Source organism: Podarcis erhardii, assembly GCF_964252035.2.
Source record: "Podarcis erhardii genome assembly, chromosome: 10".
Classification (NCBI taxonomy): Eukaryota; Metazoa; Chordata; class Lepidosauria; order Squamata; family Lacertidae; genus Podarcis; species Podarcis erhardii.
This window is the reverse complement of record NC_138500.1, coordinates 9,461,722-9,484,212: the sequence shown is the minus strand read 5'-3', so window position 1 is coordinate 9,484,212 and position 22,491 is coordinate 9,461,722. Positions and strand designations below refer to the sequence as shown.

The window sequence follows — 22,491 nt, the reverse complement described above, 5'->3', positions numbered from 1 at the left end:
TTCATGGGGACCAGATTCCATTTTCTCTGTACTTGGTCTTTTTTTCTTACCCCTTACTAGGATCAAGCGGACTTGGTAGTCTCAGAGCCTTTCATTCTCATGTAGATATGGGCAGGAAGTACTACAAAATGATTCCCCCACCCCACTCACTCGGTGGTTATATTTTTCGGCCACAGGAACTTCACCTGTGACAATTTTGTGCTCCCTTGCAGACATGAGCAAGGCAGGGAATTCACAAAGTAAGCGCCACCCTATGTTAAATGTGGAGGAACTGCTGGGATCAGAGGCACCAGTTTGCCAGGGTGATTGGGAGAGCCAACGTTGCGCGTGGACCTCACACATGGGACGTCAGGACACTGGGAGGAGATGCAGGCAGAGTCAAACACAGCAACCATACAGGAGGAGGAGGGAAGGAGCTGGCCGCTGGAGTTGGGCTGCGGTCAGCTCCACGTTTCCCCTTCGCAATTTGTGGACATTGGGGGACCCGGCCTCTACCTGGCCCCTACCCCAAAGATATATGGTGGCCTTGAAATGGCTCGTAATCTGGTGAACCGGGTTTGCTTCCCCGCTCCTCCACATGCAGCTGCTGGGTGACCTTGGGCCAGTCACACTTCTCTGAAGTCTCCCAGCCTCACTCACCTCACAGAGTGTTTGTTGTGGGGGAAGAAGGGAAAGGAGAATGTTAGCCGCTTTGAGACTCCTTCGGGTAGTGATAAAGCGGGATATCAAATCCAAACTCTTCTTCTTCTTCTTGTGAGGACTCAACGAGGAGGGGGGAACCATGTATGCCACCTTGAAGAAAAAGGTAGGATAGAAACACAATAATTAAAATAATAAATTGAGTTGGCCTTTGGCATGATGCTGCCAATGTTCTTCCCGGTCTGCCTCTGGCTCCGTTGTCTCCTCACTGCTGCTTCTGCCACTCCATCAAGGATTGTGAATGCCATCCCCCTCCATGACATGGTGGTGTAGAGGTTAGAGTGCCAAACTAGGACCTGGGAGACCAGAGTTCGAATCCCAGTTCCACCATGAAGCTCACTGGGTGATCTTCGGCCAGTCACAAGGCTTTCTCGGCAGACATTCTGGGATCAAATCAGAAAGCGTGACGGCTTCTGTAAATCCGGGACTGTCCCTGGAAAATAGGGACGCTTGTAGGGTCTGTGTTTGTTTTCCCTTCCGGTGAAGCTCACCCATCCAAGGTCCCACTCACTGGCTGACTTCATTTCCATCCAGTATACAGTGGTACCTTGGTTCTCAAACTTAATCTGTTCCAGAAGTCCATTCCAAAAACCAAAGCGTTCCAAAACCAAGGCACACTTTCCCATAGAAAGCAATGCAAAACGGATTAATCCGTTCCAGACTTTTAAAAACAACCACTAAAACAGTAATTTAACATGAATTTTACTATCTAACGAAATGAAAGCAAGAAACAATGTGCTGCAGTCACACAAGCAATCATTCAGTAGCTGAACTGGGTTCCACACAGTCACAAAAAAACAAAACAAAATAGCTGCAAAAAGAAAAACGCAAAATAAATAGCAAAACCAGACAAACCTCAGTGTAACACTCAAAAGGGAAGCATAACACTCAAAACAGAGCACGTTCAGCTTCCAAAAAACGTTCACAAACTGGAACACTTACTTCTGGGTTTGCAGTGTTTGGGTTTCAAGTTGTTTGAGTACCAAGGCACTTGAGAACCAAGGTAAAAGGTAAAGGTAAAGGGACCCCTGACCGCTAAGTCCAGTCGCGAATGACTCTCAGGTTGCGGCCCTCATCTCGCTTTACTGGCTGAGGGAGTCAGCATTTGTTTGCAGACAGCTTCCAGATCATGTGGCCAGCATGACTAAGCTGCTTCTGGTGAAACCAGAGCAGCACACAGAAACGCCGTTTACCTTCCCGCCGGAGCAGTACCTATTTATCTACTTGCACTTTGACGTGCTTTCGAACTGCTAGGTTGGCAGGAGCAGGGATTGAGCAACGGGAGCTCACCCCATCTCGGGGATTCGAACTGCCGACCTTCCGATCGGCAAGCCCTAGGCTTTGTGGTTTAGACCACAGCGCCACCCGGCACTGTATAAATATCAAATTTAACACATCAAATTTAAATAAGACAGCATCTTATTTAACCATGCCATCTTCCAGCCATCCCCTTGCAGTGCCATTTTGCAAACTGCTTTGCTCCTGGTTCCATTCGGGGGCAGCTTGTGCCTGGCATTGACTTGTGCAGGGTTCACTGAGCAAACGCTTCCCCCTCACCCCCCCCTCCTCCAGCATCCAATATCCAATTTCAAGCCCTCCTGCAGCTGCCTGCTGCTTTTCACCCAGCAAAGTCAATCAGATGTCATTCCCGACCATTGCCTTGGTGACCACAGCAGCCTCCAGCGATACAGAGGAGCCGACAGCATAGCCGCTCCATGTGCCAGGGAAACTTTTGCTAACTCAGCGGGTTGTGGGACGGAGAGGGGAAATGCTGTCCGGAATGGATAAGCGACTTCTCTGTTAAATTCCTGGGCTTGCCACAGACGCTGAAACTACAACAGCCAAGGCAGTTGCGAGAGCCTCTCCAATAAGGTCTGCTTTCTTCTCCTCGCAGAGACCGACATGTCTCCTTTTCTCCGTATTGGATTGTCCAACTACGACAGCGGTCCCTATCTCCCTTCCCAGGGGGATGTGATCGATCCGTATTGCGCAGTGATAGTCAAGGAAGCAGTGGAGTCGGGTAAGTGCTTTATTCTCACGTTTGAGCATGCATGCGCTTAATAACAACAACAATATTTTATGTTTATATGCCGCCCATCTGACTGGGTTTCCCCAGTCACTCAGGGGGCTTCCAGCAAAATATTAAAAACACAGTGAAATGTCAAACGTTAAAAACATTCCCTGTACAGGGCTGCCTTCAGATGTCTTCTAAAAGTCATATAGCTGTTTATCTGCTTGGCATCTGACAGGAGGGTGTTCCACAGGGCGGGTGCCACTACCGAGAAGGCCCTCTGCCTGGCTCCCTGTAACTTCACTTCTCACAGTGAGGGAACCACCAGAAGACCTTCAGATCTGGACCTCGGTGTCCAGGCTGAACAATGGCCAATGGTCAGGGCCGGCCAAACTGTGAGGCAAGGGGAGGTGACAGCCTCAGGCAGCAGGATCCACAGGGACAGCAGATCCCATTGTAGATATTTGTGGGCCACACACAAATATTGTTCTTGATCTTCACTCACCCTTCTTCCCTGGTGGGGAAGGGGGTACCATTTTGTGGTTTGCCTCAGGCGCCAAAATGTCTTGGGCCAGCCCTACTGGGGGAGATGCAGCCTGAGTCTATCCAGAGTGAGTTTCAAATCACACATTAACATTGATTGATTGATTGATAACATTTGTATACCCTGCTCACCAGCCTAAAAGCATTCCTGAGCGGCTTATGTATACAGTAGTCAAAACAAGACAGCCCCTGCTTGCAGGTTTACAATCTAGAGAAGCATGACACAGAAGGGGAAAGGAACAAGGAGGGCAGAGGAAAATCAAAACTCAGACACCAATTTCTAAACAGTTGGTGTTCCTACAATGGCCAACTGGCACAGTTATGGGGCAGGAGGGATCTGGTAGAGTGAGTTCTGCTTCCCAGCTCTCCCACTGCTGGAACGGCTGTCTCAGATGAGGGAGGGAGGCCTGATGCAGTCGGTATTTTATATGTTCTCGTCCATAGCTGTCAAGCGTCCCTTATTTGGCGGGACAGTCCCTTATCCCAGCGCCATGTCCCGCTGCTGTCCCTTATTGATGATGTCCCTTAAATAAGCTACTGAAAGTAATGGGGCCCTTTCTATGTCCAGCTGTCCTTTGTCAACAACAAATTGTTGCTGGTTTTTTGTGTTGAATATATGCTATATGGTAATTTATGGACCTAATAGGTATCTAAAGCCATTTGCACATAACAAAGTATGCATTTTATCAAAGCAATTGTTGAACTGAAATACAATTAAGAAGAAGTATATTAATAGTGAAATACAGGCAGGGCCCATTACTTACACCATAGGAGCATACACAACACAAACCACTGTTGCTGTATGTAGGTTTTATTTTACTTGCTTTTTATCTTATACAGTGGTACCTCTGGTTGCGAATGGGATCCATTCCGGGGGCCTGTTCGCAACATGAAAAGAACGCAACCCGCAGTGGCGCGTCTGCGCACATGCAAGTTGTGATTCGCCACTTCTGAGAATGCGCATGATGTCATTTTGGCTGTCTCAGATGAGTGAGGGAGGCCTGATGTTCTTGTCTGTCATGGCTTTATTTTCAAACTAAGATTCATATAGAATCATGGAATTCTAAGTTGGAAGGGACCACGAGGGTCCTCTAGTCCAACTCCCTGCAATGCAGAGTTGTTGTTGTTGTTGTTTTTTAAAAATGCCCAGTGTGGGATTCGAACCCGCATCTCATGCTCTACCGACTGAGCTAGCCTAGCTGTTGTTGTTATATTCCCGTTAATTGTTATGTTGCCCATTCATTCATCCATCCATTCAATTTATATCCTGCTCTTCCTCCCAAAGTAGTCCAGGAACAGCAAACGCAGCCATGATTATTTTCAAATATTCTAACAACAGTTTTACAAAATTGTCTTGGAGCTGCCAGAATCTGAGAGGTACCAGGAGCAGTGTCTTTCAGCCATCAAACAGGAATGATTTTAGATTCCTCCTCAAAGTCAATAACGAGGAAGACAGGTGTACCTCACCGGGGTGGGCGTTCCACAAATGGGGAGCCACCACAGAAAAGGCCCTGTCACAGGTTGGTGACAACAGAGCAGCCTGCAGTTGGGTCAGAGAAAGAGCAGATAGAGACTACTTCATCCTTTCCCTCCTGTTCATCTCCCAGCTCAAAAATTGCCCTCCGGCAGCTGCTTTTTTTACCCACAAGGAGAAAGATTCAATTGTCACATCTTTTCCCCCAAAGTTTTCTACATGCCTGGGTACTATTTCTTTTCTTCTCTTCTTCTTTTTGTCTTATCTTACTCTGTACACTTGTAATTAGGTATTTTTTTTAATCTTTCAATAAAATAAGAAGAGGTAAAGCAGCTTGCTCAGGCTAGATTCCCCCCCCCTTTTTTTTTTCATTTTTGAGGGGGGAAACAACTACAGTAAAAGGAAGGGATGGGAACATAGGAAATTGTCTTTATCCTATTGAGCTCAGTTTTGTCTCTGCATTGACTGCCTGCAGCTCTCCTGGATTTCAGATAGGGAGTCATTGCCAGCCCTAACTAGGGCTTGAACCCGCAGCCTTCTACATGCCTAGCAGATGTTCTGCCACTTAGCTATGACACTGGCCCTAATTTTCTCTAGCCAGCCTTCCTCTATCCCATCCAACTTGCAGCCTTCCCAAGTGATTTTTTGCTTTCTTTACAAGAAGAAAAAAGAAAAAAGCAGAATAAATAATTTGTATTTTAAAGTGCCTAGTTTGGGCTAGTTTATTCTCCCTGTTTTTAGCATGCAGCAGTATTTGAGTGTCACACGATTTTAAGGAATGATTTAGGACTTGGCCATTCCAGAACTCCTCAATATGAATGGAAAACATCAGGAATCTGCCTTATTATGTTCAGCACTCCAATTTCAGAACTGGGTAAAATAGGCCTTTATTCAAAACAGTGGCGCTAAGCAAAGAAAAGTACCTTTTGTAAGGAAAGAAAAAAGGTGCTATTGTAGTCCTTTAAAAAAAAAACACACCCAAAGAATAATCTTGAGATCCAAGAGTGCCGGCAAGCTAAAAATAATCCCTCTTAATGCAGAAAAGCATTTAGTCTTACACAGAAAGGTCAGGGAACTTAATACACACACACACATCCCATAATGTCTTGTTGGGGAAAGAGCCAGCAAACTAAGAAGCTTTATACAATCATGTTGCTTTGATGGAGAGGCTGAAATTGCTTAAACGAACACCCTCAAAAGAAATGGCTCCTTCTCCGCCAATATTATCGCCCGTTAATTAAATACACTGCAATCCACATAAATCTCAAGGCAATTAATAGGATCTTATGAGATGTCTGGAAAACCCAGAGAGATATTTCTGCTTAGCCGACATTGGCTCAGCAGGTAAGACACACCCACAGAACATCAAGAAAAGTCCTTGGACCTGGGATAATTCATCATTACACAACATTGGTACTCCCCATAGAAACTGTCCCAGTCTCTATGCCCATCATCTGTGCCTCCTCCACGTTAGGTCCAGAGGGTAGCACTGTGAGAACGGTGCCTTTTCTGCAGTGGCTCCCAGTTTGTGGAATGCTCTTCCTCTTCAAACAGGTCTTTGGCTGTTTAATATTCTACAGCCTTTAAAATGTGTCTTGCTGTTTTGTTTTAATTATTCACTTGTGTAAACCCTGTATTTTATTTTGTCTTGTTTTCACCCTGTATTTTATGCGACTTGTTTCAGCTCTGAAATCTTATGGTGGTATATACATCTAATTAATTAATCATAATGCGGGTCAAGCAAAAGTGTGAATGAGCCCCTACGTGATCTGATTAATAATAATAATAATAATATTTAAACCCTGCCCATCGCACTGGGTTTCCCGAGCCACTCTGGGTGGCTCCTGACAGAATAATAATAATAATAATAATAATAATAATAATAATAAAGCAAAAACATTTACAGTGGTGCCCCGCAAGACGAACGCCTCGCAAGATGGAAAACCTGCTAGACGAAAGGGTTTTCCGTTTTGGAGGCACTTCGCAAAACGAATTTCCCTATGGGCTTGCTTCGCAAGACGAAAATGTCTTGCGAGTTCCTGCGGGTTTCCCCCCCTTTTTCCCCCCTTTTCCTAAGCCGTTAAGCCGCTTATCAGCTGATCCGCTGATAAGCCGCTTAACAGCTGATCGCTAAAAGCTGCTAAACCGCTAATAGCGCTAATCCGCTAAGCTGTCAATGGTCTTGCTTCGCAAGACGAAAAAACCGCTAGACGAAGAGAATCGCGGAACGGATTAATTTCGTCTTGCGAGGCACCACTGTAAAACTTCCCTAGACAGGGCTGCCTTCAGATGTCTTCTAAAAGTCAGATAGTTGTTTAACAAAGCAAGCCTTCCATCTTCCTCAATGTTGCATGCATTTGTGAGCTGCGATGGAGCAAATTCAGGGAGCGGGGCTGAATTTAAACTGCCTTGCAGATGATTCTGTTATTTTATTCAAACCTGCTGCCCACAAAGCAGCTCCCCCTGAAACAGGAGCCCGCAGGTGAGTAGGGCTGCTGTTGCCACTTCAGAAGAAAGGCTTTGATGAATCCTGATGAATCTTGCAGAGGATGAACTCGCTGCCCTTTCAAAACTCCTTTTGACCAAACAGGCCACCTGGATACCTGCGGCCTTCGGCCACCTGCCTGCCTTGGTGACATTTGCTTTTTGGAAGGCTCTGGTGTGTCTTTGAACTCTGCAGAATGAAGAGCTTCAAAGCCAAGCTTCAGCCATCCCTCCTCTAGTTACTTCCAGGATGGATTGCTGCAATGCGCTCTACATGGGGCTGCCTTTGAAGACTGTACAGAAATTCCAATTAGTTTGGAAAGCAGCTGCTAAACTGCTAATAGGAGACCCAGGAGGTGGGATCATTTCACACCTGTTTGGAAAGAATGCATTGGTTTCTTGTACATTTCCAGGATCAAAGTGCTGGTGCTTCCCTTTGGCATATGACCCAAATATTATTGATTGATTGATTGATTGATTGATTGATTGCATGGTCATTTAAATGTGAGCATTCATAATTTAAATGCACAATAGAACATTCCCATTAAAACACGCACAGGGAATGCTTTTCAGCCCACTGGTTACATTCCCTTCTGGGGTGGCGAGTCTTCTTCTCCTCCTCCTCCTCCTCCTCCTCCTCCTCCTCCTCCTCCTTCTTTGGCGATACCTCATAGCCAAGTGTCTTCAAAAAACACAGTTTTAACAGTGAGTCTGTAAGTGACTGTGGAGGCCAATTCTGGATCCACACGTCCTTCCACAGTGGGGACATTGGTTTTCAGGCGGGAGTTGGTCACGGTGTGGATTTGCCAAACGTGCCTTCCAATTAATAATAATAATAATAATAATAATAATAATAATAATAATAATAATATATTTATACCCCGCCCATCTGGCTGGGTTTCCCCAGCCACTCTGGGTGGCTTCCAACAAATTATTAAAATACAGTAGTCTGTTAAACATTAAAAGCTTCCCTAAAGAGGGCTGCCTTCAGATATCTTCTAAAAGTCTGGTAGTTTTTCTTCTCTTTGACATCTGGTGGGAGCGTGTTCCACAGAGCAGGTGCCACTACCGAGAAGGCCCTCTGCTTGGTTCCCCGTAACTTCGCTATCCGCAGTGAGGGAACTGCCAGAAGACCCTCGGAGCTGGACCTCAGAGTCCGGGCAGAACGATGGGGGTGGAGACGCTCCTTCAGGTATACTGGGCTGAGGCCATTTAGGGCTTTAAAGGTCAGCACCAACACTTTGAATTGTGCTCGGAAACGTACTGGGAGCCAATGTAGGTCTTTCAAGACCGGTGTTATGTGGTCTCGGTGGCTGCTCCCAGTCACCAGTCTAGCTGCCGCATTCTGGATTAGTTTCTCCCTTTCGTCCTGAGTTCAAGCATCTTCAAAGCCCATGACACCTTTGGTAAAGGCTGTTCTCCAACTGGAGCGCTCGCAGGCCAGTGTTTCCCAGTTATCGGTGTTTATACTACATTTTTTCCTCAAGATTTGCCTTGAGAGAGTCTTTGAACCTCTTTTGTTGACCACCAGCATTACACTTCCCATTTTTAAGTAGGGGCAGAGGGGAAAGTATTTGCCCTGGATGAGATGCAACTATTCAAATAAATCCTTTTGACCCTAGAGAACGGCCAATCCTACGTCCAGAAGAAGCCCACCATGTACCCACCTTGGAACAGTACTTTTGATGCTCACATCCACAGGGGGCGTGTAATGCACATCGTTGTGAAGGACAAGAGCGCCGAAATGGTCGCAGAAACGACGGTAGAACTCAATTTGGTTGCAGAGAAGTGCAAAAAGAGGAATGGGAAATCAGAAATTTGGGTAAGCGCAAGAGCCTTTGCTCATTTGCAGGGCCGGATTTTGATGAGGCCCTAAGCTACTGAAGGTAATGGGGCCCTTTCTATGTCCAGCTGTCCTTTGTCAACAACAAATTGTTACTGTTTTTTGTGTTGAATATATGCTATATGGTAATTTATGGACCTAATAGATATCTCAAGCCCTTTGCACATGTTGCCATGTAACCAGTCCATGCAGAATGTAAGGTAAAGGATAAAGGGACCCCTGACCATTAGGTCCAGTCGTGGACGACTCTGGGGTTGTGGCGCTCATCTCGCTTTATTGGCCGAGGGAGCCGGCGTACAGCTTCCGGGTCATGTGGCCAGCATGACTAAGCCACTTTTGGCGAACCAGAGCAGTGCACGGAAATACCGTTTACCTTCCCGCCGGAGCGGTACCTATTTATCTACTTGCACTTTGACATGCTTTCGAACTGCTAGGTGGGCTGGAGCTGGGACCGAGCAACAGGAGCTCACCCCATCTCGGGATTCAAACCGCCGACCTTCTGATCAGCAAGCCCTAGGCTCTGTGGTTTAACCCACAGCACCACCCGCGTCCTTTAGAGAGATGCTCTACCACTGAGCTAATTAATGGAGACTCTTTTCCTTAAAAGCCATCTGCAGTCAATGGGAGTTGCCAGTTCCTGCAGAATTGAAACACTTGGTTTCAATAAGCCTGCTGTGAATTTGCTCAGTCTGAAGGACACTCTTCTAATAGACTTTGCTTAGATTTTTTTAAAAAAAAAATCCCCTTTGGGCAGGAAGAATAATTGGCAGTAATAAAACTGACTTGAGCTTGAATTCGTTCATGCCTCGCCAGGGATTTTTCTCCAAAAACATAATGGAAAGCTTAATGAAGAAATGTAGAGAACTGTATAGATCATGATGCAACTGTCCTGGAAGCTTTTGAAATGCACTTGTGTAAAACATTATTGCTGGGGATGCAGTTCAACGTTTCTGAGGATCGGTGATGTATTGACCTTCTTACATTTGTGATCACCAGACTGAATGATAAAGGCAGGAGCGGGTGCTGAATGCCTAGATCTGAACTGCGCAGTGCAATCCTGTTGCAGAGTTGGGGCAGGTTCAGAAAAGGGGTGACCCAAATGGTCCCCTATTTAGATGACTTTAGAAGAGGTTTAGCTGAATTTGTGGGCTATCGATGGCTATGCAGCGGGGCAAGGCAAGTAATTTGCGCCCCCTAACCCGGGGCAAGGCAAGTAATTTGTGCCCCTAACCCCTAACCTGCCGCCGCTGCCAGCTTCTTCTTGCTGCTGCCTGGGCTGGTCGGATGTGGTTCTCTCTCGCGCTCAGCGCTGCGCTGGGCGGCCGCTGCACTGTCCCTCCCCCAGATAGTCCCTCCCTCGCTCTCTCTCCGCTCCACTCCGCACTGCAACGCACGCCTGGCACCCTCCCCCTCCACAGTGGGCGGCGACCCGGCAGCTCGGATCGGATTCACACAGCCAGCACTGCAGTGAGAGAGAGTGAGCCAGGTAGGGGCAGAGAGCTGCGAGTGCGAGCGCGCCCCCCCCAAATGTTGCGCCCGGTGCAGCTGGCCCCCCCTGCACCCCCCACGCTACGCCACTGTGGCTATGAGCCATGATGGCAAAGCTCTGCCTCCATTCTGGAAGTGTGCTGGTCCCGAGGGTTATCCGTGTGGCGAGGTCCGAGTCCGATCCAAGGTTGAGGGTGTGGTATGGAGGCTGTCCATCAAAGCTGAAGCTGGGTCCAAGGCGGGGAGTCGGGTAGAACTCTGGCAGAAGAGCAGGACAGGGTGCAGGCAGGAACTGGCTAGCAACAACGTTGCTCCCGCAACCTGGGACTGGGGCTGACTGGCTTTTATCTGCCCCGAGGCATAGGGCGGCCCCGGTCCACAGGTGACTTGCCTCTCCTGGCCTGGAGGCGAGCACTCCTCCTGCGGGAACTTAGTTCCCTCTACTTTTCTGCCCTGAGCCTCTGCAGCTCAGGAGAGGCTGGAGGGTTACCGGACCCAGCGGCAACCTCAGCTTCCCCTGACAGGGCTGAGAGTGGAGCACCTGCAGGCAATGGGTCCTCCATCACCTCAGGAGCCAAAGCAGACTCAGCTGGTGCCTGCATCTGAGGATCCAGCACAGGTGAGGACCCTTCAGGCTCATGCCCCAGCTCCAGCTCAGCTGGTTCTGGAGGCGAGGACTCCTATGCAGGCTGGGATTTCCTCAGGTTCAGCCTCCGAGTCTGAATCCCAGGCCATCACAGGAAGGCAGCAATGCTTCTGAATACCAGTTGCTGAAAACAGCAGGATGGGACCAGTGGTGTAGCGTGGGTTGCCAGTACCTGGGGCTGTGTGGAAGCAAGGAAAAGGATGGAGTACACATGCACATTCAACTGCCTAATGGCGTCATCCACTGCAGCCACAGACATGAGATGAGAAGAGTCGTTCCATTGTCTAGAGAGGTCACTTCTTGATTCTCATGGAAAAGCCATTTTCAGTGGAGTCCAGTGACCCAGGCAGCACCGGGTGTTTGAAATTTTGTGCCCCCTAGCAATTTTGGGCCTGGGACAACCACCCCTTTGCCACTCCCACACGACACCACTGCATAAGAGTGTGTTCTTGTGCTTCAGTCCTCCTTGAAAGTTTCCCACAGGCAACTGGCTGACCGCTGTGACAACAGGACACTGGGCTAGATGGGCCATTGGTCTGATCCAGCAAAGTTCTTGTATTTTCATCCAGGAGGACAAGCAAAGGACTACAGTGATACCTCTGGTTGCGAGCAGGATCCGTTCCGGAGCCCTGTTCACAACCTAAGCAGAACGCAACCTGCATCTGCGTGTCTGCGCATGCGCGGGTCGCGATTTGCTGCTTCTGCGCATGCCCGTGACATCATTTTGAGTGTCTGCACATGTGTGAGTGCCGAAACCCGGAAGTAACCCTTTCCGGTACAGGGGTACCTCGGGTTACATTCGCTTCAGGTTACATACGCTTCAGGTTACAGACTCCGCTAACCCAGAAATAGTGCTTCAGGTTAGGAACTTTGCTTCAGGATGAGAACAGAAATCGTGCTCTGGCGGCGTGGCGGCGGCAGGAGGCCCCATTAACTAAAGTGGTGCTTCAGGTTAAGAACAGTTTCAGGTTAAGTACGGACCTCCAGAACGAATTAAGTACTTAACCTGAGGTACCACTGTACCTCGGGTCACCGCGGGACACAAGATGAAAAGATTTAACCCAAAACGTCTTTAACCCGAGGTATGACTGTATTTCTGTTAACCAATGTCAAGTGTTCTCAACCTCCCTTCATAATAAATAAATAAATAAATAAATAAATACTTTAATGCGCTTATTTATTTATTTATTTATTTTTTACTGTGGATCACAAGATGATTGCGAGATCTTTCCATTATGGCTTTTCACGCGATGGTCACTCCCTGGCTGTTTTGTCACTCACTCTTCCTTTTTAAACAACAAAACAAAAGCTATTTTTAACTTGCCTTCCTTTATTTTATTTCATTTTTAGCTAGAACTGAAGCCACAAGGCAGAATGTTAATGAACGCAAGATACTTCCTGGAAACTACTGGCAAGTGATGGTCATATTATTGCTACGGCATTTTCAGTTATTTTCGCTGCGGATTTCCCCACCCTGAAAGCTCAGGTTGGGACATGGTAATTTCAAAATGTACAAAATCCCAACACAGAGCGATAAATACTTTTACATAAAGAAACACAGCAGAACCTCAAAATATTGAAATTCTTAAACTGCTCAGGGACCAGTTCATTGGCTGGTGCAATTTTAATTGGCTATTATGGCAACATATTGGGATTTGTGACACCCAAAGGACTGATTCACACATGCGTGAGCATCATTTGCTGTCTTTCATCACTCAGGACAAACCCTGTGCCACTTCTGGACTCATTGCTTTCGGACAGAATTCAGTTACATCCTGATGAATTTCAGTTTGTGCAGTTGAAGTTAGCTTGGTGCTTTTGTGTAACGAACCAGCTTCCTGAGAAGGAAAGTGACTGGAAAATAGATTGGAAAGCATATTGCTTGCTGGATGCAAGGTGGTCTAACCAGCCTGCAAGCAAATCAGAACGAATGCACAATAAATAGCCAACATAGTCCAAAAACACCCTACAAACTTTGTACGAGAAATCGGGGTGAATTCTTGAGAAACAGTTAATGGGCAATTGTGTGTTCGCTGTTTCGCTTTTTAAAAAAAACCACAGTAAATTGCAAGCTCAGCTGGACCTTGGATAGGAGTAGCCTTGTCTTTTTGATACAGTCCCAAATTGGAGTCACACACCCCACGCCCCTGCCATTTACATTTGGGCAGAAAGGTCCTGTTTTCCTCCCAATTCAAAGAGTGGGTGTAAAGAGCCAGCGTGGTGTAGTGCTTCAGAGCGGTGGACTCGTAATCTGGTGAACCGGGTTCGCGTCTCCGCTCCTCCACATGCAGCTGCTGGGTGACCTTGGGCTAGTCACACTTCTCTGAAGTCTCTCAGCCTCACTCACCTCACAGAGTGTTTGTTGTGGGGGAAAGGAGATTGTTAGCCACTTTGAGACTCCTTAGGGTAGTGATAAAGTGGGATATCAAATCCAAACTCTTCATCTTTAACTTAGTAGCAGGACACCATTTTTCTGGTACAGTCCCCAATTTTGCCATCATTTCTTGCTTATAGCATCTGGTTGGCTACTGTAAACACAAGGTGCTGGACCAGATAAGCAATTGCCCTGATTCAGAGGGCTCTTCCTATGCTCTGAGTCAGAAGAAGCTTCTTTCATTTGGGGTAGAGGTCTTTACAGGAGATGCCCAACATTTGATGAGAGCCAAAATTACAGCCATGTTACTTCTGCTGGAGGGAAGCTCTTCAGGCTAGGAGAGGAGGGTTGCGACGTTGTGTCAGTCCTCCCTGCACATCAAAATCTAGCAGATCAAGGACAAATGTAGATGAGAACCCTGCTCCCTGACCAGCTAGTTTTTCAAAGACATGGAATTCCCCCCCATGGGGCAAGAATTCAGGCATATGACACCCCCAGGCAGTCCACAAATATATGCACCAACCCCTCACTTCTCTTGGTTGTGTGACTCAGCCCTCTGAGTTGTTTTAGGAAGTGTGCCCTGCTCTTTATTTTTAAAGCTGACGCCTTTTCGAGCTGATTTAAATATATGTTATTTTAGCTTCTAGGCAGACTGCAGGAATTCGTCATCAGAATAACCAAGCTTCTCTCTCTTTCTCTCACCCAGATGATCCAGAGTTTATTGACTGTGAAAAGGAAGGGTTTTTCTCTCTGCACCAACGCAGAGGAGCCATCAAGCAAGCCAAGATCCACAATGTCAAGTGTCACGAGTTCACTGCTACCTTCTTCCCCCAGCCCACCTTCTGTTCCGTTTGCCACGAGTTTGTCTGGTATGACACATGGCTTCAGCCCTCCCTTCCTTGATCTATTCCCATGGCAGTCTTCCCCCAGCCTGATGCCCACCAGATGTTTTTGGGACTACAACTCCCATCAGGCCCCAGTTTGAATGGCCCTAGACTAACATTTGCCAGTTGTGCTTGCTGTGGCTGATGGGAATTGTAGTCCAAAACATCTGTAGAGCACCAGTGTGAGGAAGATTGTCTAGTGGGGAAGGGGCAACCTGTGCCTTTTCTGATGGAGAGGGAGGGGTTTGGAAGAGAAATCTCTTCCTCTCTCGCAGCAAAATTATACACAATGGCAATTGCTCCAAGCACATTAAAACTTGGTTAAATTTGCATCTGCCCTCATCTACCTTAAACAAATGTTCCCCATGAAAATATGAAATCTTGCAAATAAGTGGATGTTTTACTCAGTGTTGCCAGACATTACAGCAAAGTAATCTCCATCAATTGGCAGTAAGACGGATATGAAAAGGGGTTTCAAATGACTTAAAAAGAAAAGTACTTGCTTTCTTTTTTTAAAAAAAAAAGATCATACAGTCTTTGAGTCGGCAGAGATGCAGGCTTTAAAATCTCCATTTTGGAGAGATTCAGTTCACTTGCAGGAACAACTGAGCTGGGAGCCAAAGCCACATGGCTCCTTCTTTGCTTGTTCCAGGAAGCACCAAGAGAAAAAGACTGAGAAGCAGAGTGCGGGTGGGGGGTGGGGAGAGCAGAGGCTGCTGAGTGCCTGCTTAGCCACACTCACTCTGGTAACGAACTCATGGCTCAGGTTAACCCTTTCATGCATGCAGTTGTGAGTCAGTAACTGTATATCTTACAACAGAACCCTCTTACCAGCAGGGCCACTGCGAACCATTCCTCATGGTTCCCCTATATGCAAATGATGCAACCTCAAATAGCTGTTGGAGGCAAACAACACCTATGAATTTAACATGTATTTTTGAAAATTTGAACAGCATCCGCTGCAGGGGGATTTCCTCCCCTTTCCTCTGCATTGGGCCCAAAGGAGGACTGATGGGAGAGAGAGGGAGAGAGTGCAAAAATCACCTTAAAAGGAGGAATTTTCCTCAGGACCATAGCAGAAGAGAAAAGGGCTAAGTTTCTGCTCCACACTGGCTTTGATTCTCTCCCCAAACAGATGATCTTTGCATTTTTATTTTTATTTTAAAACTTGCATGTTCTAAATGCAAAGACATATTTAATGTCCTGCCTCTACCTTGAATGTACAGTGGTGCCCCGCAAGACGAATGCCTCGCAAGACGAAAAACCCACTAGATGAAAGGGTTTTCCGTTTTGGAGGCGCTTCGCAAAACGAATTTCCCTATGGGCTTGCTTCGCAAGATGAAATGTCTTGCAAGTTTTTCCGACTTTTTTCCCCTTTCCCCCCCTTTTTCTAAGCCACTAAGCCGCTAAAAGCCGCTAAGCCGCTAATAGCGCCAATCCGCTAAGCCGTCAATGGGCTTGCTTCGCAAGACGAAAAAACCGCCAGGCGAAGAGAATCGTGGAACGGATTCTTTTCGTCTTGCGAGGCACCACTGTATTGCTATCGTACTAATAGTGGTTTCAGTTTTCTCCAGTCCTTATCCAGCTGACACCACTTATTTGAGGAAATTTGAACACCCCCCAAATTCAGAAAGACATTTATGCAAGCTAAATTCCATGTCTTGCCACCTGCGCTATGGGAAGGCAGACACAGAAAGATTCCTTGTGGCGAGGGGGTCTGCCCATGTAAGAGTGGTCCAAGTGAAACTGCGGGCCACGTTCTATTCCATTGTAGATTTTATACAGAACTCAGAGCCTCTATTGTAACCCTTCTTGTATGCAAAGTACCAGGGAGGACAGAGAAACATTATTTAAATGACCTCTTGCCCAACCAGAATCCAGATGTCACTAGAAATGTACAGCAGCTAGATTTTGTGCAATAGCCACAAGTCAACGAAAGCAAGAGATACGCAGCGGCACAAACAGTCATAAATCATTGCAGCTTATAGTGAAATCTTCTTGTTCTTTTATTTCTTAAATGGAGTTCTTAAGTCTTTTTAATTAGTATATTGATTGTTAAATTCCACTCTGATCATTTTTGTAAAGAACTATGCAGGAATTCTGGTTTTAGTATGCTGGCTGTTTGGCTGTAATAATAAATATTAATTTACTTGAGTGAGGAGCCTAGCCCTTCTGGGCCCAGATCCCAACACACAGCATTTATTTTGTTTTAAAGTCATTCTTCTCAAATATATATGATGAATGTTATCCTTACTCCAGATTCTCTCCTTTCTGTGTTTCAGGGGTCTTAACAAGCAAGGTTACCAGTGCAGACGTAAGAAACTTTTAGCATATTGCATTATTTACAACTGCCAAAATAGAAACTGCAGTGTTTCTTGCATGCCGCCCTGAAGAAAACCGAGAATGCTTAAAAAATATATAGCAAGCCAGCCATGGAAACAAAGAGTGCATGTGTAAATGTGACCTACAAGAGCCATGTCACCTGTTATGTACTGAGTTGAATAGGATCCAAAATGCAGCAGTCTGATTGGTCCTAGAACAATAGGATTCAGAATGCAGCAGTCTGATTGGTCCTAGAACAATGCAGCAGTATGATTGGTTGGCAGGAACCACCCAATCATGCTCCAGATAGAAGTGAATCCACAACCTGATTGGCTTACAGTAGAATTCTGGAATTAGCCAATCATGTGCAGCCCATTGTGTAAATAATGTATATAAAGCAGATACTTTGAGGGGACTTTCATTCATTCCTCCTCACTACTATGAGCTGAATAAAGAGCATGAAATCACTTTGTGACTCTGAGTATATTTCATCACCTCTCACAGACTACAGTAGGAATTAATGACAACATTCTCTATTGGTCTACTCTGAAGTAAGGCAAATTGAGATCAGTGGGACTTACGCCCAGGTCAGAAAGCATAGGTTTACAGCTGCAAAGTGCCTAATTTCTGGCTGGCTTGCGGGTCAACACACTCCCATTTCAGTCCAAACCTATGCTGGATCTCTCCTGTAATTTCTTATGAAATTCTGCATTCCGATGCGTTTTCCCACGAACCAGCTTCAGTCGGAATTGAGACAAAGAACAGTCTGGGCATGCTTTAAGCCACAAAGCTTGTTTTTTGTTAAAGGCAATCCTAAAAGACAGCAGGTAGAAGCGGCCTGCAGGTATATTCCGTCCGTGCAGCAGATTCTGGTTGAGTCTCCAAGTCTTTTAGGGATTTCACCTTTTCCTTAGGGTCTCCAGGAAAAGTGCAAAATCGCCAAGTGATAAGCCAAAATCGAGGGGATACGCCACTTTCCCATTGGCTCTGGAACTTTTGGCTCCCAGTACGTTTCCCAGCACAATTCAAAGTGTTGGTGCTGACCTTTAAAGCCCTAAATGGCCTCGGCCCAGTATACCTGAAGGAGCGTCTCCACCCCCATCGTTCTGCCCAGACACTGAGGTCCAGGGCCGAAGGCCTTCTGGAGGTTCCCTCACTGCGAGAAGTGAGGTTAAAGGGAACCAGGCAGAGGGCCTTCTCAGTAGTGGCCCCCGCCCTGTGCAAACGGCTTCCTTTCAGATGTCAAGGAAAAAAACAACTGACTTTTAGAAGACATCTGAAGGCAGCCCTGTATTGGGAAGTTTTTAATGTTTGATGTTTTATCGTATTTTAAATATTCTGTTGGGAGCCGTCCAGAGTGGCTGGGGAAACCCAGCTAGATGAGCAGGGTAGAAATAAATTATTATTACAGTCCAATATTTGCAATATTTCTCTTACTGTTTGTGGCTGGCTTTAAAAGGGAATTAAACAAACCCGTGAAAGATTAGGCTATTACAGGGGTAGGCAACCTAGGGCCCATGGGCCGGATGTGGCCCAATCGCCTTCTCAATCCGGCCAGCAGACGGTCCGGGAATCGGCGTGTTTTTACATGAGTAGAATGTGTCCTTTTATTTAAAATGCATCTCTGGGTTATTTGTGGAGCCTGCCTGGTGTTTTTATATGAGTAGAATGTGTGCTTTTATTTAAAATGCGTCTCTTACTTCTTGTGGCCCTTCAACAATGCTTTATATGGCTTGTTTTCCCTTCCCAGAATGCAATGCTGCCATTCACAAGAAGTGCATTGACAAAGTAATAGCAAAGTGTACGGGATCAGCCATCAATAGCAGAGAAACCATGGTATGTATCTGAATGAAGTTCCTTTTTGTGAATCAGCTGAAGGTGGCCTGTATCTGAATAAAACTTCTTGTGAATCGGTTGAGGGCGGTGTGTATCTGAATGTAGGATTTTTTTGTGCATCAGTTGACAACACACCGGTTGCCAAGAGTTTGAAAACACCTTTCCTCATTAAAAAAAAAAAAAGGATTGGAGAAAATCATGGACCTCAAGGTAGAGACGTGCAGATAGATTTGGTGCCCTCTGCCAATTTCTCTTCTTCACAACAACCCTGTGAGGTAGGCTAGACGGACACAAATGAGACTACATAGTCACACAAGGTGTAAACATAGCGTCTGCAAAGAATTTAAGTGAATTCCGTATGCATGGTGCAAAAAATCTGAACAACTCTGTGGGTGTCTGTCAGGAATTTTACTTTTTGAACCCTACACAAGGGAAAGGAACGGCTCCAGAATTTTTGCTGCCTGGGGCAGATTAGAAAATGGGGTCCCCTGTTGTAGTCTATCGTCCCTAAGGCCCGCAAACTTACTTTGGCAGCAGAGACAGAAAATCCCACCAGCATCTCCCGGCAGCACTAAGAAATGCAATGCTAATAACTGCAACAATTTGCTATACTTTTATGACATCCAAAATCGACCGCCTGATGCTGTTGCCTCACTCTGCCTAATGATAGAGCCGGCACTGATGCCACAGCTGAATGGGGTCTGAACTCACCTATCCTGACCTAAGTCAGGCTCTCATGACGCCACTGCCTCCGTGAGTTGCCTTGGGCAAGACGTCGCCCTTCCTCTTCTACTCCAAAATGACCTACTTCGCAGGCAAGCTGGATAAAATATTGGTTTACAGCAGAGAGAGGGAACCTCCAGGTGTTGCTGGACAGCAGTTCTCATTTCCCTGACGATTTGCCATGTTGGCTGGAGCTGATGGGAGCTGGAGTCTAACCACATCTGGATGTCCACAGCTTTCTCATCCCTGGTCTATTGTGAAAGTGAGGGACAACATTGGATTACAGTCACTGCAGAACCCATCACATTGTTTATAATTCCTTGTTCAATTCATTTGCACTGGAACTGTTTGTATTTGCAAAAGAGGAACTGTTTAAAGGCTTGAACCCCTTCAGTTTTGTATGTATTTGCAACACCAGAAGCAGACCATGTGCGTCCTCTAACCTCGTCCTCTTCCTCTTCCTCTCTCTCTCTCTCTCTCTCTCTCTCTCTCTCTCTCTCTCTTTTGCAGTTCCACAAAGAGAGATTTAAGATTGACATGCCCCACCGATTTAAGGTCTACAATTACAAAAGCCCAACATTCTGCGATCACTGCGGCACTCTGCTCTGGGGTCTGGCGCGGCAGGGTTTGAAATGTGATGGTAAGTCCAGGGGCTCAGCTATAGAACTACAAATATAACATGAATAGAACGCAACCCGCAGCGGTGCCTTTGTGCACACGCGGGCTGCGATTCGCCGCTTCTGCGCATGCACGTGACGGCATTTTGCGCTTCTGCGCATGCGCGAGCGGCAAAACCTGGCAGTAACCCTTTCCGGTACTTCTGGGTTGCCATGGGACGCAACCTGAAAAAATGTATCATGAAGCAAACGTAACATGAGGTATGACTGTACAGTGGTGCCTCGCAAGACGAAAAGAATCCGTTCCGCGATTCTCTTCGTCTAGCGGTTTTTTCGTCTTGCAAAGCAAGCCCATTGACGGCTTAGCGGATTAGCGCTATTAGCGGCTTAGCGGCTTTTAGCGGCTTATCAGCTTAGCAGATAAGCAGCTTAGCAGCTTAGAAAAAGGGGGGGGGAGGAAAAAAAAGTCAGAAAAACTTGCAAGACATTTCGTCTTGTGAAGCAAGGCCATAGGGAAATTCGTTTTGCGAAGCACCTCCAAAACGGAAAACCCTTTCGTCTAGCGGGTTTTTCGTCTTGCGAGGCATTCGTCTTGCGGGGCACCACTGTATTATTATTACGAGGAATGGTTGAAGGAGCTGGGTTTGTTTAGCCCGGAAAAGAGGAGACTGAGAGGAGATAGCATAGCAATCTTGAAATATCTCAAGGGCTGTCACATGGAAGAGGGAGCATGCTTGTTTTCTCCTGCTCTGGAGGGTAGGTCTCAAACCAATGGCTTCAAGTTACAAGAAAGAAGATTCCAACTAAAGAACAGGAAGAATGTTCTGAGGATAAGAGCTGTTTGGCAGGGGAAGAGACTCCCTTGGGAGGTTTCTAAGCAGAGGTTGGGTGGCCATCTGCCATGGATGCTTGAGTTGAGTTTCCTGCATTGCAGGGGGTTGAACCAGATGACCCTTATGGTCCCTTCCAACCCTACAATTCTAAGATTCCATGACAGATTTTCCACCCCAGTTTGTAACAGAAGGGGGAACAGCAGAGGGAGATAGGAGGAGATAGGAATCATCCTTCTAATAGTACAGTTCTCAGTGGGGAGGACCAGAGTTGAGCCTGCTTTCCTGGTTGCCACTTCTCAGATGAGAGACCTACAGAGAACGTTAGGTAAAGGCTGGCAGCAGGATCAGGTCATTGATAACCACAGTTCTCATAAATCATAGTTTGACTGTGTGCTGGATGAAAAAAGAAAGAGCTGTTTGACAGTGGAACGGTGTGCTAGGCCCGGGGGTAACCCGTGAAACGCGGTCCAGGACCGGTCCAGAATCCGAAAGTTCTGCTAGGAGCCTGACTGGGCCACGAGGCAGGATACCAGGCAAGGACAGGAGCAGGAGCTGGCATACAGCAATGTTGCTCCCGCAACCCGGGGCGGGGTCCAACAGCCTTTTATCTTTGTCAGGGTAGCGGCCGGTCCTGATCCCCCGGCGACTCACCTCCCTGTTTTGCCCGAAGGTGAGCACTCCTCCTGCGAGTACTCAGGTCTCTCCTTCTCTCAGACCTTAGTCTCTCCAGCTCGCGAGACGTCGGTGGGTTACTAGACCCAGAGGCTGCCTCAGCCTCCCCTGACCACACCAGTAGTGGAGCAGCTGTAAGTGATGGCCCAGCTGAAGGCAACGAGGTAATCCCCGCATCTGGAGCCAGGGCAGGCTCAGGCCCCTGACTTGGCCCAGCTGGTGCTTGTTGCAGGGGAACCTGTGCAGACTGGGACTCTTCAGGATCAGGCCCCAGACTTGGTTCAGATGATGCCTGAGGCAAAGGATCCAGTGCGGACTGAGATCCTCTGGTTCCCAGTCCGAGCCCAAGTCCCAGGCCATCACAAACGGTCTCCCTCGGGAGGTGGTGGACTCTCCTTCCTTGCAGGTTTTTAAGCAGAGGTTGGATGGCCATCTGTCATGGATGCTTGAGTTGAGATTGCTGCATTGTTGGGGGTTGAACTAGATGATCCTTGGGGTCCCTTCCAACTGTATTATTTCATGATTCCGCATACCAGTTGGTGGAAACCGCAGGAGGGGATGGTACTATTGGGCTTGGGTCCAGCGTGAAGGTTTCCCACTGGGTGGCCACTGCAAGACCAGGAGGCTGGACTCATTGCACCATTGGCCTGACCCACCTAATGTTCTTAACCTGCGGACTGGATTCTCTTAACATTGCCAAAACCTCACCTGCTGACTCCATGCCTTGCTTGCAGCCTGTGCCATGAACGTCCACCACAAGTGCCAAGCCAAAGTGGCAAACCTCTGCGGCATCAACCAGAAGCTCATGTCGGAAGCGCTGCAACTGATCGAGAGCCGGCAACAGGTGGGCAAGCAGCGGCGTTCTTTGGCTCCTCTGGGGCAAAAAAAGCACAGAAGGCTGGGGGCTTATGTATATTTCTTTGTACTTGCCACCTCTACAAAAGAGGATGTCCCATTCTTCCTCTGAATTTATTTAGTTGGTTTGAAGTATCAGATGAAATGGGGGCTGGATTCCTCCCTTGCCCCTGCCGTCCAACTTTAG

General features: G+C 47.0%; 1 protein-coding gene and 1 long non-coding RNA gene across 4 annotated transcripts in view; both read left to right on the top strand.

Moving 5' to 3' along the window:
• The window catches only part of LOC309352028, a 215,669-nt gene that overhangs the window by 13,440 nt on the left and 179,738 nt on the right, over positions 1-22,491 (top strand). The gene's annotated exons all lie outside the window — the stretch shown is intronic.
• The window catches only part of PRKCQ (protein kinase C theta), a gene marked incomplete at its 3' end in the record, with an annotated part of 52,490 nt that overhangs the window by 10,467 nt on the left and 19,532 nt on the right, over positions 1-22,491 (top strand). For both annotated transcript variants that reach the window (XM_081879823.1, XM_081879822.1), the window contains exons 2-9: positions 2,594-2,719; positions 8,834-9,033; positions 12,539-12,599; positions 14,269-14,431; positions 16,729-16,760; positions 18,519-18,604; positions 19,838-19,967; positions 22,184-22,293. In XM_081879823.1, the coding sequence (XP_081735949.1) occupies positions 2,602-2,719; positions 8,834-9,033; positions 12,539-12,599; positions 14,269-14,431; positions 16,729-16,760; positions 18,519-18,604; positions 19,838-19,967; positions 22,184-22,293 (900 nt within the window). In that variant the 5' untranslated portion in view covers positions 2,594-2,601. The remainder of the gene's footprint in view (positions 1-2,593; positions 2,720-8,833; positions 9,034-12,538; positions 12,600-14,268; positions 14,432-16,728; positions 16,761-18,518; positions 18,605-19,837; positions 19,968-22,183; positions 22,294-22,491) is intronic.